We start from the raw sequence: 14,598 nt of genomic DNA on the forward strand, positions 1-14,598 counted from the left end.
GTTAGAAGCAGGAGTCCCACTTGCAGAAGGGGAAACCAAGCATCACTCCCATCTGTCAATTTGTCCCTCTTTGTGGCGTTGAATATTTTCTGTGGGCCAGTCTCATTGGCTGGTTGGCTGGGTGGGCTGGTGTCACAAGCCCCCCACCTGGACCAGGAGATCCAAGGTGACTATGGAATTGCCTCAGCCACCTCTCAGTCCCTTCTTCCTGCTAATCTTTGCAGCCTTGGATGTGTTGGCCACAGCCTTCTGAAAGCCCCCTTCCTGGGACCCTGGACCTGGGCCCCCTCCCTCTTGACCCCTTCTGTCTTTGGCTTCTCTCCCTGAGCAGCCCCCTCCACTTCCACAGTGTTCACTATCACCTCCACAAATTTACTTTTTTATTCCTGACTGCAGTCCCGAGAGCCAGCTCTGAGATTCCACCTGCTGGCCAGCCCTGCCACTGGCTGGGACAGTAAACTTGCTTAGCTGTTACAAAACTGACCTTCTCTGCTGTCCATCCCTCTCCCTACACGTGTGGCTGTCAGCACTGGCATCTTTTGACCCGCCTCTCCCAGGAGTCTAGATTGCTTTCCGTTCCTGGTTTAAATATAGTGGAGTGATTCGGAGTGCAAGGCCTCAAGTTGAAGAACCTGGGTTCAAATCTTGGCTCTGAGTGACCTTGGGCAATTTACTTAAATCTCTCTGGGTCTCAGTTCCCTATCTGTAAGGTGGAAATAATAGAACCGACTCCATGGCCTTGAGACTGATGGAGAGAATGTACATAAGCACTGATGTAAAGCCTGGCCCATCAGAGGCCTCAAAAACTTTGGTCATTGTTGTTAGAAAAGCTTGCAACTTTCCTAATTGGAACTCGTGTCCTATTTATTTCCGCCTCCAATCCGTCCTGCATCCAGTGCACAGACTGGTCTCTTCCTTATGGAGGAATTTCATTGGCTGCCTTTTGCTCATCAAGCTGGCATTCACTTTGTGCAATTTAGCCTTGTCCACCACAGCTCTTTGTGCTCTGATTTACTCCGGGCTGTGGGTGTGTAATGCGTGCACACACACACACACACACTGTCAAGGTGTATTTAGGAAGAGGCTCTGGGTTCAGTGACCACTTGGCCAAGGCTGAAGGACCTCCTTAGGCTTTGCTGCTGAGGAGACGAAGGGGCTGTCCAGGCCAGGCCTCCTGTTTGTCTGGAGGGGAAAGAAAACACCCTGTCCAAACAGAGGCATCCTGGGAGGTGGCTGCTTGATGGCTGTGCTGACAGATGTCAGGATTCTAAGGTAGGGTCACCCCTGTTGGAGGACCAGTCAGAAAGGCTTCTGACCACCCCTGTGGGCTGCTGGGGTCACCATCCCCCATCCTGTGCTCCCCCTCCTCCCAGGGCTCATTCAAGCCCCACCTACTAGGGGCAGCATCCCCGTGCCTGACACTGAGTTAAGAGGCGGACTGGTGATTTCCTGACGGTCAAACTCAGAGGCAGGAGGGATGTCAGCGCCCCCTTGCCTTCTATAGGGGGAAAGGCGGGTATACAGAACGCTCACCCCTCCCTCTCCTGAAGGTGGGGGGCAGCCATAGTCCACCTGCAGTGTGGAGAGGGGCTCCACCTGCTTAGTCCCAATGCTTTTAGTAAACCGGAGCGTGCTAATGAGACCCTCCCTCTACAAACGCTCCGCTTCCATCCTCCCCCACTTCCTTCCCCCAGATGTGACAGCCTCAACTCCTGGATACTCCCTTCACATCGCGGCCAGCAGCTCTGCGGGTTGGGTGGTTTCCAGCCGAGTCTGGAGACAGCCCAAGTCTGTAGCACCTCCTCCCTTTGGGCCCAGCCCGAGGGAGGGAAAGGGGCGTGTGTTCCTTTAAGGGGCTGGCCCGCCGGGAGCGCGGGGATTTGTCCGCTGCCGCTTCCTTTCTGGCCATTCAAGATCCCCAAATCCGCCTGCTTCCTCGGACCGTGTCAGCCCGCAGCCTGGAGCGCTCGAGCCGTCGAGGAGCCGCCCGGGGACGGTACGTGGCTCAGAGGTGGCCGGGCTCCTGGGGTCCCCTGTGGGCCCGTTCCTCCTTTCCCGCTTTGGGTCTCCTGCAGGCCCCACGCCTCCCGGGGCAGGGTTGGGGAACCGGCCGGAGGAGTGAGCTGCGCACCGTGGGGCCAGAGCGGAGCTGGGTTGTGATCGCCAGCGCCGGTGGGGGGGCTCCCCCGGCGCCAGTGGGTTGAGAGCAGCGCGGGGCGCGGGCTGACTTGCCTGGGACCCATGTGCATAGACCCTTGTTCGCGAGGAGGCAAATGCCGAGGGAAACCAGTGGCCTCCGAGACCACTACCCGGGTCCGCTCTTTCCCACCGGGAGCCACCGGGTCCTTTCCCGTCTCGTCCTGCCGCGGTCCTGCAGCCTCCAGCACAGCGCAAGGCCCGCCAGGCTCTGCCCCGGGGCATCTGTCCGATGCTTCCGGGGGCCGCGGGAAACCTGGCAGGGGCTGGGGACAACTCGTGAGGCAGCGGGCAGGCGGACCTGCGCCTCTCGGCCTCTTACGGCCTGCTCTGGCCATCCCAGGGCAAACGCAATGGATGCCCGTCGGTTTCAGGCCTGGGTTCACTGGGGTTTCTGTCTTAGGGACAGCAGAGGGGCAGGGAGGGCTGAGGGTAGAGCCCTGGGTGGGAGATGGGATCGCTCAGGGAGGAATTTAGGGCTTTTGAGCAGACAGGAAAGAAACAGCTCCGGGCACTTGGACCCAGCTCTGTCACCAGCTCGCTGGGTGGCCCCCAGCAGCCTGTGACCCGGTCTGGACCTTGGCGTCCAGCGCCGACCTCCGGAGTGCCTTTGCCCTCAGCAACGAGGGGAGGTGATTGAGAGGGGCCCTGACCCCTTTCCCGCGGCCTTGCATGGGCCAGTGGGCTGGGAATGCTGGTAGGAAACACCTCCAGCTTCCACTTTCCGGAAACCGCAGGTTTCAAAGGCCCTTGTAAGCCTTGCCCAAACAGGGGGCACCGAAGTCAAATTCCTCTCAGGGAGCCGGGGCTGCTGCAGACCTGGAGGGCAATGCTGCCCTCTGCTGGTGTCTGGGAGACCTGTACTCCACAGCTGTGTAGTCGGGGTGGTCCGGTGGAGCTCCATCTTCCTTCCAAGTCAGGGTTCAGCTTATTCGGGTGTGTGGAGGGGTCCCAAGGCAAGTGGGGCTAGGAAAAGCAAGGAGATGGGCCGTCAGGAGACCTGAATTTTCTCTAACCTGTTTTCCGAAGATAAAGCCTTGGGTCTTCACCTCCCTTGGCCTCAGTTTCCCAACAGTGGCTGCTTGTCTTCTAGACAATGAGACAGAACAATCTACTGAAATCTTGTGAGACTCACTTTGTAAACTGTTAACAGTAGTAATCGTAGCTAATATTTTTTGGGTGCTTGCCCCCTCCAGGCAGTTTTCAAAGAACTCAGTAGCCATTCTCTTCCTTAATCTTCACAAAAAGGTTTTCTGGTTGGTATTATTGTTGACTACCACTTTACAGATGAGGAAACTGAGGCTCTGTGACTTGCCCAGCGACAGACTGTTAGTAAGTGGGTGGAACCAGAACTGATTCCAGGTGGCCAATCTGATTCTAGAGCCTGAAGCCTGTCACTGTGTCTTCCGCCAATATGTATTAGCTACTATTTGTTGAGCGCCTGCTGTGTGTCAGGGGCTGAACAAAATTCATCTTTATAATTCTCACCACAGACCCATAGGGAGGTGCTACTATTATTATTTTTTACAGGGGAGGAAGTGGAGGCCCAGAGAGGTTGAGTAACTTGCCCAAGGTCACACAGCAGGATGCAGGTGTGTCCAGCCCTAATGCTGGGCCCAGACCTGTGTGCCCAAGTCTGGGTGCCTCAAATCAGCTGGAGCCACTCACTGCCAAGGTGACTGGGCTGGACTTGAACATGGGCCTTCCAGCTGGTGACATCTCTGTGGTGGTCCTGAGGGGCTGATGGCGGGGTAGCCAGCCTCAGGGAGCAGAGGCCATCCATCGCTCCCCTTGGTGGTTGTGGTTGGGGATTGGCCCGGGGCAGGGCAGCAACTAGGCAGCAGTTGCCACCCCTGATTCACACCCAGGACTCTGTTCTGTGTTTTAGCCTTGACATTCAGGGTGGTCCTTGTCCTCAGGCCCTGAGCCTGTTAGTATTCTCTGGAGACAAGGAAACTTCTGTGCAGATGAGTCAAATGACTTGCCCAGGGTCAGTACTCCTAAGGAGGGTCGTAGCTCCTGGACACAGGCTGATCTTTTCTTCAGACTCATTTTGTTTTTCCTGGCATCCCCCCACCTATTCTAAGGTTGCTTAACTGCTGGGTTGACATCCCAGAGGGATGTTAACCAGATCACACCTTTCCATTTGCAGCTGTGTTAATAAGCCAGGGAGTGAACCAAGGTGGGTGCTCAGACCGGAGGAGTAATGGAGAGAACTAGGGCTGTTTGTAGCTGAAAGAAAGAGCCAGGATGAGGACATGCACTTGACTGAGGTAGGAAGATAGCCAGAATGATCCTTTTAGAATGTAAATCAGATTCATGACACTCCTCTGTGGAAAACTCTTCTGTAACTTCCCTTCAGGGCTACAGCCTGGGGCCTGTGACTGCTACTTGGACCTCATTTCCTGCCACCCTCCCTTTCTCTATCTCTGGGCTCCAATCTTACTGGCCTTCAAGCTGCTCCTGCCATAGGCTTTTGCCCTTGCTGTTCCCTCTTCCTGCAAAACTTTTCCCTGGGATTTTCAAAGCTCATGCCTTCACTGCCCATCTGCTTCTTAGGGAGGCCTTCCTGACCCATCCTGTTGACAGGACACCCCCACCCCCTGCTTCATCCTCTTCTGTCACGAGCCACATGTCCATTCACATCACATTATCCCACATGGTGTTTATTGTCCGTCTCCCTGACTAGAGTGTAAACCCCACAAGGACCCCTGGTTTGTAATCCCAGTGCCTAGAACCATGCCTGGCACATGGTAAATGCATGATAAATATCTGTTGAGTGAATGCGGTCAAGTCCCAGCTCCTTCATCTATTACCTGGGTAACCTTAGCCAAGCAACCTAGCATTTCTGAACCTCAGTTTCCTGGTCTGTACAATGGGGATAATTCTGACATTGTGAGGCCTATAAGCAATGATGTTCATGAAAGTGTGTTGACAAGTAGAAGGCAGCCCTTCAGTATGACAGATTGTTAAGGAGATTGGCTAAAAAGAGTTCAACAGAGTCCTGCCTCTACCACCTCCAGGCTGTGTCACCTTTAGACAGTTGCTTCATGCCTCGGTGTCTCTGTTCACTTAATTCACTTGTGGATTAATTAGGGAGAATGAAATTCTCCTTGCTGATCAGGGTGGGGGTGGGGAGCTCTTGGGAGGATCAAGGGAGCTGTTGGATGTGGAAGCCCTTTAAAAGCCAGGGAGAAAGTGTGGTGCCCAGGCTCAAGGTTGTGAGTGTGTGCCGGGGTCTCTGAGGCTGGGAAAGGGTGCCTCGGAGACTTACACTCTGCAGTTCTGGAGGGCAGAACTCTGGTTCTGGAGACACCAGAAGGTGCAACGGTCTGTTCTGCCTCAGCTCATGTTTCTGAACTGTAAATTACCTCATCCATGGTTGGTAAGAACCCTGGGGGAACAATGTCGGTAAAACATGGAATCGCATTTGTCTGGTGGTGATTTTTTTTCCAGCTTGCTAATGTATTGGAGTGACTGAAACAAGAGTTCTCACAATTAAAGAGAAAACCTTAGCAATGTATGAATTCCTTAAGATAAATGCCGCCAGTCCTGCAGAAAGTGCTTTTCTTTAATACAGATGTCCCTCGCTATCCAAATGCTTGCTATTCACTGTCCAACACAGAAACCAAATAGATTTGAATAACACAGCATCCCTCCCTATCTGGATCCCCCAAATTCTCAACATCCAAACTCTTGCCATCCCAACTCAAGGATGCAATAGATTTGGTGAGGGAGGAATGCCTGTACAGCTGGTTTAGCTGCTTAACAGAACTTAGCGTAAAGTTTTCTGATAAAAGTTGGAACTATCTGAAGAAGTTGCAAAGACATTTCCTCTGTGTTAAAACAAAACAAAACAAAACAAAACAGAACATTGAAGAAGGTGACTTCACCCTGTGTCAGATTTTTAATTTTGGTAAATCCATTGGAATTTACCAAAATTGGAATCCAATGCCCGCAAGGACCTACATGTTGAAGGAAGAAGCACTTGCCCCAGTGGTGGGTGAAGTCTGCAAAGGACTGATTGATGGGACGTGGGTGCCAGTGTCAGTGGAGTGTTAACGATGCTGGTGTGTTTTTTGTTTGTTTGTTTGTTTTTAGAATTGCTCTTGTTTTTGTTAGTGCTCTGGTTATAAAGTTGCATATGTTTTGAGTAGTTTGCCCCAAACTTATTTTTCCCCTAACCTTGTTATTTTTTAATGCATGATTTTACAAAAATACACATTTTTTTTCCAGGCAGACGAAGATCACTTTGTGGCAGAAATGCCTGCATTTGCTCATCCTGGGGAAGCTGTTTCTCACTGGGGAGCATCTGTACTAGATGAGGTGCTGGAAAGAGGCTGGAAACGTTGCAGGCGGAGGCTGGGGAGCCCCTCTGCTCCAGGAGGCTCTGGGTGCCCAGGGACAGGGCGGACCCTGGGACATCCAGCCTCTCCAACCTCATTCCACTTTTCTCTGCATTCTAAACATGGAAACCAAGGAAGGGAAAGGAAACTAACTCCTACGAGGACCTGCTGTGTGCCAGGCAGTGGACTATGTGCTTTATACATGTCACTTTCCCTAGTTTGATATTGTGGTTCCAGGCTTTGTAGCTGGAGTGCGTTCAAATCCTGGCTTTGCTGCTTCCTAGCTGGATGACCTTGGGCAGATTATTTAATCTTTCTGTGCCTTGATTTTCCCATCTGTAAAATGGGGATACCAATAGGTCCCTCTCTAGAGGTTGTGGTGAGAATTAAGTGAGATAGTAAGTGCTCATTAAAGTCAGCTGTTAATATTTTTATGCCGATCATAGTAACCCTGTGGAGTTATTTTTTAGGCCAAGTTGTGGCTAAGCTACGTTCATGAAGAGACTCAAATGTGGTGGCTTAAATACAATAGGACTTTCTTTTTCTCTCATGACACAGTGTAGGTGGGGGAGATCCAGGGCTGGTGGGGTGGCTCTGTCATTAAGCCTGTGGTTTCCATCTCTGAGTCTAAGGTGGCTACTCTGGCTGCCAACAGGTTGGGGGAAAGAATACCAAGGAAAGGCATCCCAGGTCGTTTTCAGTGTAAGACCTGCATGTGGCATGTATTATTTTTGCTCACAAGCATATTAACTGTGAGCATATTAACTGCACAGCATACATATAACAGAAAATTATTATTTTGCATTATCAGGGGTCCAAACTTCTGTATTGGTTTGTTTGTGCTTAGGCTGCCCAGATCCAAGTCACCAAGAGGCTTTGTGGGTGTCACCTGGGGATTCCTCTTGGACAAGAAGCAAGGCTCATGGTGTCCTCCTGTTGTGCAAGGCACGGAGGGCAAGTCTGGGCCTTGGGCTCTCTGCAAAGAGGCCTAAGGGAACAGTGGATTCTACCCCTCAACTTCCTTCACATCCATTCCTTCCTCTCCAGCAACAGCTCCTAACTGTTCTGGAAACAAGAATGTTTCCCCCACAATCCCACCACCCTTACAGGCCAATGCATTTCTTTTCTTTTTCCTCCCTCCCTTCCTCTCCCTTTCTCTCCTTTTGCTGCTCCCTCCCCTTCTGGTTCCTGTTCACAGGCATTCTTAGGGCCACACACTTACAATCATAGCAGAGTGGCAAGTCTATGTTCTGCCTTGTCTATTCTAAATGATACCCTAAGCACTTTCCACGTTGCTGCATGGTAATCACAGTCATACTTCCAAATGCCTGCTGTCAACTCTGGTCTTGCTGCCCTACTTTCCACTCAGCCCCCAGAGGGATATTTCTAAGATGTAGGTCTGATCCTGTGGCTCCCCTGCTTAAAGCCATTACTGGCACCCTAGGGCTTTGGGGACAAAGGACAGGCTGCTGGGTCTGACACACAAGGGCATCTAGACTCTGGTCCTGCTGTGCCCTCTCCCCTCCTTTCCCCTATATCAGCCAGGGCCTTGGCAGGAAGCAGAATTCACCCTAGATGTTTCCAATAAGAGATTCTAATGATGCGATGACATTTAGAGAGGAGAGTAAAGTCAACAAACTAGGGAGTTGGGGCGCAGAGACAAGCAATGGCAGTCGATGCCCCCCTGGCCTCGAGGGGAAAGGGGAGGAAAGAGTGTTACAAAGCCATGAGAGCAGTGTTGGGGAGAGGAGCCGCTCGGCGGAGTTGTGATCGTGACGGGACATGGGTACTGCAGAGACACAACCTCTCTCCCCTCCTGCCCATCTCCTGTGTGTGCCTCCTGTTGGCTGAATCTAGCTGGAAGCCAGAGGGCCTGGGGGCCTGGGAGGAGTGATCAGTGCAGGGCAGAAAAGAGCAGAGATGGACCAGGGAGTGTCGGGGGGGGCACAAATGGACACCTGGCAGCACACCCCAGCCCTCCACGTGCTCTCTGGCCTCTGAACCTTTGCACTTACTGTGCCCCCTCCTGGGCAAACCCTGCTGTCCTTTTCCACCTGGCTACCTCCTGTGTCTTCAAGTCTAGTTTTCTGTACCTTATCTTTGTACTCACCACACGATATCTCCTGCCTATGACTCTGCCCCTTCCCTGGACGGGGCTTCTCCAAGGTGTGACCCGGCCTTTTAATTGTTGAGAGTACTCAGTAAAAGGCAATGAGCAGGGCAGGGATGGGGGGAGGTGAGTGAGGCACTAGCTTCATGTGCAAATTTAAGGGAGGGGAGTGTGTGTGCAAAAAAACTCAATAATCAAGAAATAATATTTTGGGACTTCCCTGGTGGTGCAGTGGTTAAGAGTCCGCCTGCCAATGCAGGGGACACGAGTTCGACCCCTGGTCCGGGAAGATCCCACGTACCGCGGAGCAACTCAGTCCGTGAGCCACAACTACTGAGCCTGCACTCTAGAGCCCACGAGTCACAGCTACTGAAGCCCGCACGCCTAGAGCCTGTGCTCCGTAACAAGAGAAGCCACCGCAATGAGAAACCTGCACATCGCAACGAAGAGTAATCCCTGCTCGCCACAACTAGAGAAAGCCTGTGCGAAGCAACAAAGGCCCAACGCAGCCAAAAATAAAATAAAATTTAAAAAGATATAATATTTTGATGCAATACAAAAAAATAGAATCAACAAACTACAGCCCATGGGCCAGCTGCCTATTTTATTTGCATGTCCACTGAACCTGGAATAGCCCCCCAGAAGTACTCTAGCATGGTATTAAATTTTTTTTTTTTTACCTTGACCCAGGATAAGAAATAATTTCACACTGTGACCCCCCCCCCCCACCGACCTCATCCCCACAGATATTTCTGGACTGAAACAAAAGCTCTGCAGTGCAGGACTCATCTTCACTAACCATGAATGCAACCTGTTGTTTTCTAGTCTAATCTAGTCTCTTGGTTGTCATTAAAAAATGCTGCTCACAACTTTTCCAATTCAATCCCGGTGTTTGAAAAATGGTGATACTGTCATATTATCCTGCTTAATTTTCTCCATGGTCTTTTTGCTGCCTCCTAACTCCTGTTTAGGACTTGTTGGCTTGCTTGTTGCCCATCTTGCCTGCAGGGTGCAGTCCCCTGAGAGCAGGGACCTTGTCTAGCTCATCACCACTGTCTCCTTGGCCTCGAGAAGGGTGCCTGGCACACAGAAGATGCTCTACAATTTCCTGTCGATCGAGTGAATGAGTGGGTGCTGGAACCCAGGGGTCCCCGGCCCCCCGCCTCAGGGCTTCTCTCACTGGCTTGTTTTTCTCCTCTTCCCAGTTTGCCCCAGCCCCCAGCCTTCTCCGATGCCTGGGCGCTGCCACGTGCGGGACGCCATGGGCCTGCCGCCGCTGGGCCTGCTGCTCTCGCTGTGCTGCGTCTCGGGCCTGCCCTTCTACAACGGCTTCTACTACTCCAATAGTCCCCACGGCTGGAACCCGGGCAAGGGCCACGGCGAAGGTGGGTGGCCTCCTGGGTCGACTTCTGGCTTGGCCAGGTGACGAAGACCTGTCCTGGCCCCTGCTGTGTTGTGCAGGTTCCAGGCTGGGACAGGGGCGAGGGTATGAAGCCAGCAGCCCCTCTCCCAGCTGTGCAGTGGTCCAGCCTCGTTTCTAAGATGAGCAGAAGAGGTGTGGTTCTGTTACTCCGTGTTTGCTGGCCCCTCAGATGTGGAGCCAAGTGCACTGTAGGACAGTCATTTTTGCTTTTTATACTTTCCCCAAAGTCCTGCCGAATTTTCCAAGATTCTGCTTAAACATGACCTCCCCAGGTCTCCCCATTGGAAAGGGGGTTTGGGGTTAGGGAGATGTGAGTCTGAATCTCAATTTTGCCACTTCCTCGCTACGTGGCTTTGGGCAGGTGACTTTTTATCAGTGGTTTTACACACCTACTATGTGTCAGGCATGCTTCTAGGTGCCTTACATATGTTACCTGGTATGATCCTCACAGAAACCCTGACATAGGCGAGGCCTTGTTAGGTGTAGCTGTTTTTCAGCATGAGCTCCTTTGCAGGGAGCCTCCCTGTCTGTCTCCTGCTTACCCCCGAGGCTACCCCCTGCCCCCACCCTGTGTACCTCCAAGGTCTCAAGTCCAGACCCAAGGTCCTGAGACCATGAGGCCCCTATAGAGGGGCTCAAGTTAGAGATGGGCCAGCCGTAGCCCATAAACCTGGTTCTTGTGGTGCATGGGAGGCTGTGTTTGTTTGTCCCCCTGAGCCCTGACTATAATCTCTAGAAGTCCTACCCTAATCTCACTTGTGTTTCCGGGTGTTTGGGAAGAGTCGTGGCGGACAGTGGACAGAGAGTGAAGGGCAGGCTGTGGTCTCCTGTGGCCAGTGTGTTCGGGAAGGAGACTCAGGGGGATTAGAGTCCCAGCCATCCACCCATCTGGGGTGCTGCCTGCTACACCAGTTTGCTTCTTCTTTTTTAAAAAAATATTTTCTATTTTATCTTTTTTTATTTTTGGCTGCATCGGGTCTTAGTTGTGGCACGTGGGATCTTCCTTGCAGTGCATGGGCTTCTCTCTAGTTGTGGTGTGCAGGTTTTTTCTCTGTAGTTGTGGCGCGCGGGCTCCAGAGCACGTGGGCTCTGTAGCTGTGGTGTGCAGGCTTAGTTGCCCCGCGGCATGTGGGATCTTAGTTGCCCGACCAGGGATCGAACCGGTGTCCCCGGCATTGGAAGGAGGATTCTTTACCGCTGGACCACCAGGGAAGTCCCCCAGTTTGCTTTTTTTTTACATCTTTATTGGAGTATAATTGCTTTACAATGGTGTGATTTTGGGCTGGGCTCCATCTCTTCAGTCTTGGCTGTGCTACTTAATTGATCGTGCCTGCGGTCGGCAGGCAGATCAGCCGGGGGCTGGTTGGTCTCGGACGGCCTCGGCTGGGATGGCTTGTCTCTGCTCTGCGTGTTCTCACCCAGCAGATGAGCCCAGTCTTGTTCTGATGGTGGTTGGCAAGGTTCCGGGAGAAAGAGTAGCCTCAGCAGGGCCTCCTGGAGCCTCGGCTCAGAGCAGGCACCACAGAACAGTCACTTCTACCATATTCATTCGGTCAAAGCAAGGGGCAGGGCCAGCAAGGATCCAAGGTCGCAGGGGGGCGGGGCACAGAGTCACCTCCTGATGGAAGGAGATGTAAAGTTGCGTTGCAGCGCGTGTGGATGCAGGGAGGGGTGCAGCACTGCAGCCATTCTTGCAATCTGGAACTCCTGGGCCTGGCGGGAGCTCAGAGTGAGGGTGGGTTGGCCTTTGCAGGGGTACAGATGTGCTGCAGCGGGTCCCCATCTGCACCCGTCTCTCCCCCCAGGCATCTTCAATGGAGTGAAGCTGGTGGTAGAGACGCCTGAGGAGATCCTGTTCTCCTACCGTGGGGCCAACGTGACCCTGCCCTGCCGCTACCACTACGAGCCGGCCGTGGTCTCTCCTCGGCCCGTACGCATCAAATGGTGGAAACTGTCGGAGAATGGGGCCCCGGAGCAGGACGTGCTGGTGGCTATTGGGCTGAGGCACCGCGCCTTCGGAGACTACCGAGGCCGGGTGCATCTGTGGCAGGAGAGGGAGCGTGAAGTGTCACTGGAGATCCGGGACCTGAGGCTGGAGGACTATGGGCGCTACCGCTGCGAGGTCATTGATGGGCTGGAGGATGAAAGTGGCCTGGTGGAGCTGGAGCTGCGGGGTGAGACCCCAATGGGGGCTGGGTCCTGGGAACTACAGGGAAAGGGCTCTGAGAAAGCGTCCACACCTCTGTGCTTTCGGCAGATAAACATTTAATCCTCAGAACAACCTCAGGAGGAAGCTGCTCTTATTCTCACCCCCATTGTACAGCTGAAAAAACTGAGGCACAGAGAGGTCAAGTCACTTACCTAAGGTCACACAGCTCATAAATGGCCGAGTAGGGGTTTGACCTCAGGCAGTCAGGCTCCAGAATCCACTACTCTCTACTCCCTCTTGCTCACATCCTGTTCAGAGAGAGGGGGACAAGAGCGGGGCACACAGCTGATGGAGACAGAGCTGAGATTCAAGCAGGGTTGGCAGGCAACACAAGCAAATGAGGCAGCCCAGGGCGAGTGATAGGCAGTGGTGGGGACTGGGGCACACTCCTGAGCCCTCATCCATCCGAAAGGAGCTGCTCTATTCAAGCCCAGCCGATGATGCCACATCAGAAGCAGGCCTAGTGCAGCCAGATTTTCTGATTTGAAAAGAGAAGCTTATATTTTTATGTGAAATCTAACTAAAGAAAAAGCAAACCAGTGCTATGCAAGCCAGCCAAACTCTACACACTAGATCTTATGTATGGGTCCCTGTTGTGATCTCTACATGACTCCTACCTTCTCTGTCCCTAGGATGGGGCTCTGTGTCCTCATATATCTCCCACCTGTTAGGGAGGCAGCTGGGGGGTATGTAGAGAAGGGTGACCTGACTCCATGTCCATCCCATCCCAGCTGTGGTACCCTGGGTCAGTGCTTCACCCCCAGAGCTGCAGCCCCCTCACATGTAAAATGAAGAACAAGGGCAGTTCCTCCTTTGCCTCCTTTGAGGAGATGAGGATAAATGTGAGTCAAGGGCCTATCAATCAGTGCAGCTCTTTGCCATCAGCAGCCACATCCCCAGTCCACGTGGCTTAGATGGTGGCCCAGAGGTGGCCTATGACGTTGGGGATGGTGGGGAATGGGAGGGAGCCTGTGAGAGCCATTTGTCTGGGGACCACAGAAGCAGCCTATAGAAACAGGGAGCCCTCACCGTGTTCCTGCGGCTGGAAGGGCTGGGAATTTGGGACGGAACCAGGCATGAAATAAGGCCCCTGCAAACACACATGGAGGTTGTGCGCTGATTGTCAAGGCCCTGGGGCCTCTCTGCCCCCTCAACCTGGCTCTGCCCAGGGGACTGGCTTCCTGCCCCAGGTGATATTGGGGGTGTGGGGCCCAGATGTTCCCAGGCCCCTGGCCACAGGAAGGAGATTCTAAGGACTCCAGGCCCTGCTTCTAAACAACGTCAGTCTGAGGCACTAGGGACACCGCCTCTCCTTAAGGTTTCATCTGACTTGGTAGAGACTGGATCTAGGGTGTTTAAATTTTTTTTTATTATGGTAAAGTTTCAAACATGAATGGTGACTTTTGAGGGAGGCTATGGTACCTATAAGCCTCTGGCACCAGAAAGGGAAGCCCCCTGCCCAGGACCTCCCTGACCTTGAGCCTCCCCTTTATTAAGACCTTTTACCATCCCTCCTCTTCCCCTGAATTCCGTCTGTCCCACATGGAAACTTGTATTCTCCTAAGAAGCTTCCACATTAATGTTAGTGTTAATGTAGATGATGAGGTCTCAGCTACCGACAGGGAGAGCCAGAGCCCAACAGTGCACCCTCTCCTGTAGATGGCAGTACCTCCTCACTGGTGTCTTGGCTCAGGCTGCTGTAATAAAATACCGCAGTGTGGGCACCATAAACAACAGCAGCAATTCATTTCTCGCAGTTCTGGAGGCTGGAAGTCCCAGATCACAGTGCCAGCGTGGTCAAGTGAGGGCCCTCTTGACCCTTGTCAAGTCTTGCAGACTTCTCGCTGTGTCCTCACACGGTGGAAGGGGCTGGGGGTGGGGGGTGGTCTCTGGAGTCTCTTTTAAAAGGGCACTAACCCCATTCATGAGGACTCCACCCTCCTGACCTAATCACCTCCCAAAGACCCCACCTCCTAATACCATCACATTGGGCGTTAGGATTTAAACATCTGAATTTGGGGGAACACATTGAGACCATAGCACTGGGGTTCTTGCAACAGCCCTGTGAATTAGGCCTTAGTCTCATTCTGTAGCTGGGGATATTAGTTAGCTGATTAATTCATTACCTTAACAAGCTAATAGTTTTCTGAGTACTGCTGTGTGCCAGTCTAGCTCTGGGAGGGAGGTGTAAAGCAGATATAGGCTCTGCCTCAGATTTGGATATTGGACAAGAGATGACAGGTTTACAGAGTTTTTCTGAGGGATTTTGTGTGTGTGTGTGTGTGTGTGTGTGTGTGTGTGTGTGTGTGTGTGT

General features: G+C 52.7%; 1 protein-coding gene across 2 annotated transcripts in view; it reads left to right on the forward strand.

Annotated features, from left to right (window-relative positions):
* The first annotated feature begins 1,915 nt into the window (after window positions 1–1,915).
* HAPLN3 (hyaluronan and proteoglycan link protein 3) overlaps window positions 1,916–14,598 on the forward strand; it is a 15,714-nt gene continuing 3,031 nt past the window's right edge. The window contains exons 1-3 of one of the 2 annotated variants that reach the window (XM_029239507.1): window positions 1,916–1,996; window positions 9,858–10,037; window positions 11,881–12,249. In XM_029239507.1, the coding sequence (XP_029095340.1) occupies window positions 9,884–10,037; window positions 11,881–12,249 (523 nt within the window). In that variant the 5' untranslated portion in view covers window positions 1,916–1,996; window positions 9,858–9,883. Of the gene's footprint in view, window positions 1,997–9,775; window positions 10,038–11,880; window positions 12,250–14,598 lie in introns of those variants that run through there. The other variant, XM_029239506.1, reaches the window with a different exon arrangement.

The sequence above is a fragment of the Monodon monoceros genome, unplaced genomic scaffold (assembly GCF_005190385.1).
Source record: "Monodon monoceros isolate NGI ecotype Baffin Bay Population unplaced genomic scaffold, NGI_Narwhal_1 Super_Scaffold_21, whole genome shotgun sequence".
Lineage (NCBI taxonomy): Eukaryota > Metazoa > Chordata > Mammalia > Artiodactyla > Monodontidae > Monodon > Monodon monoceros.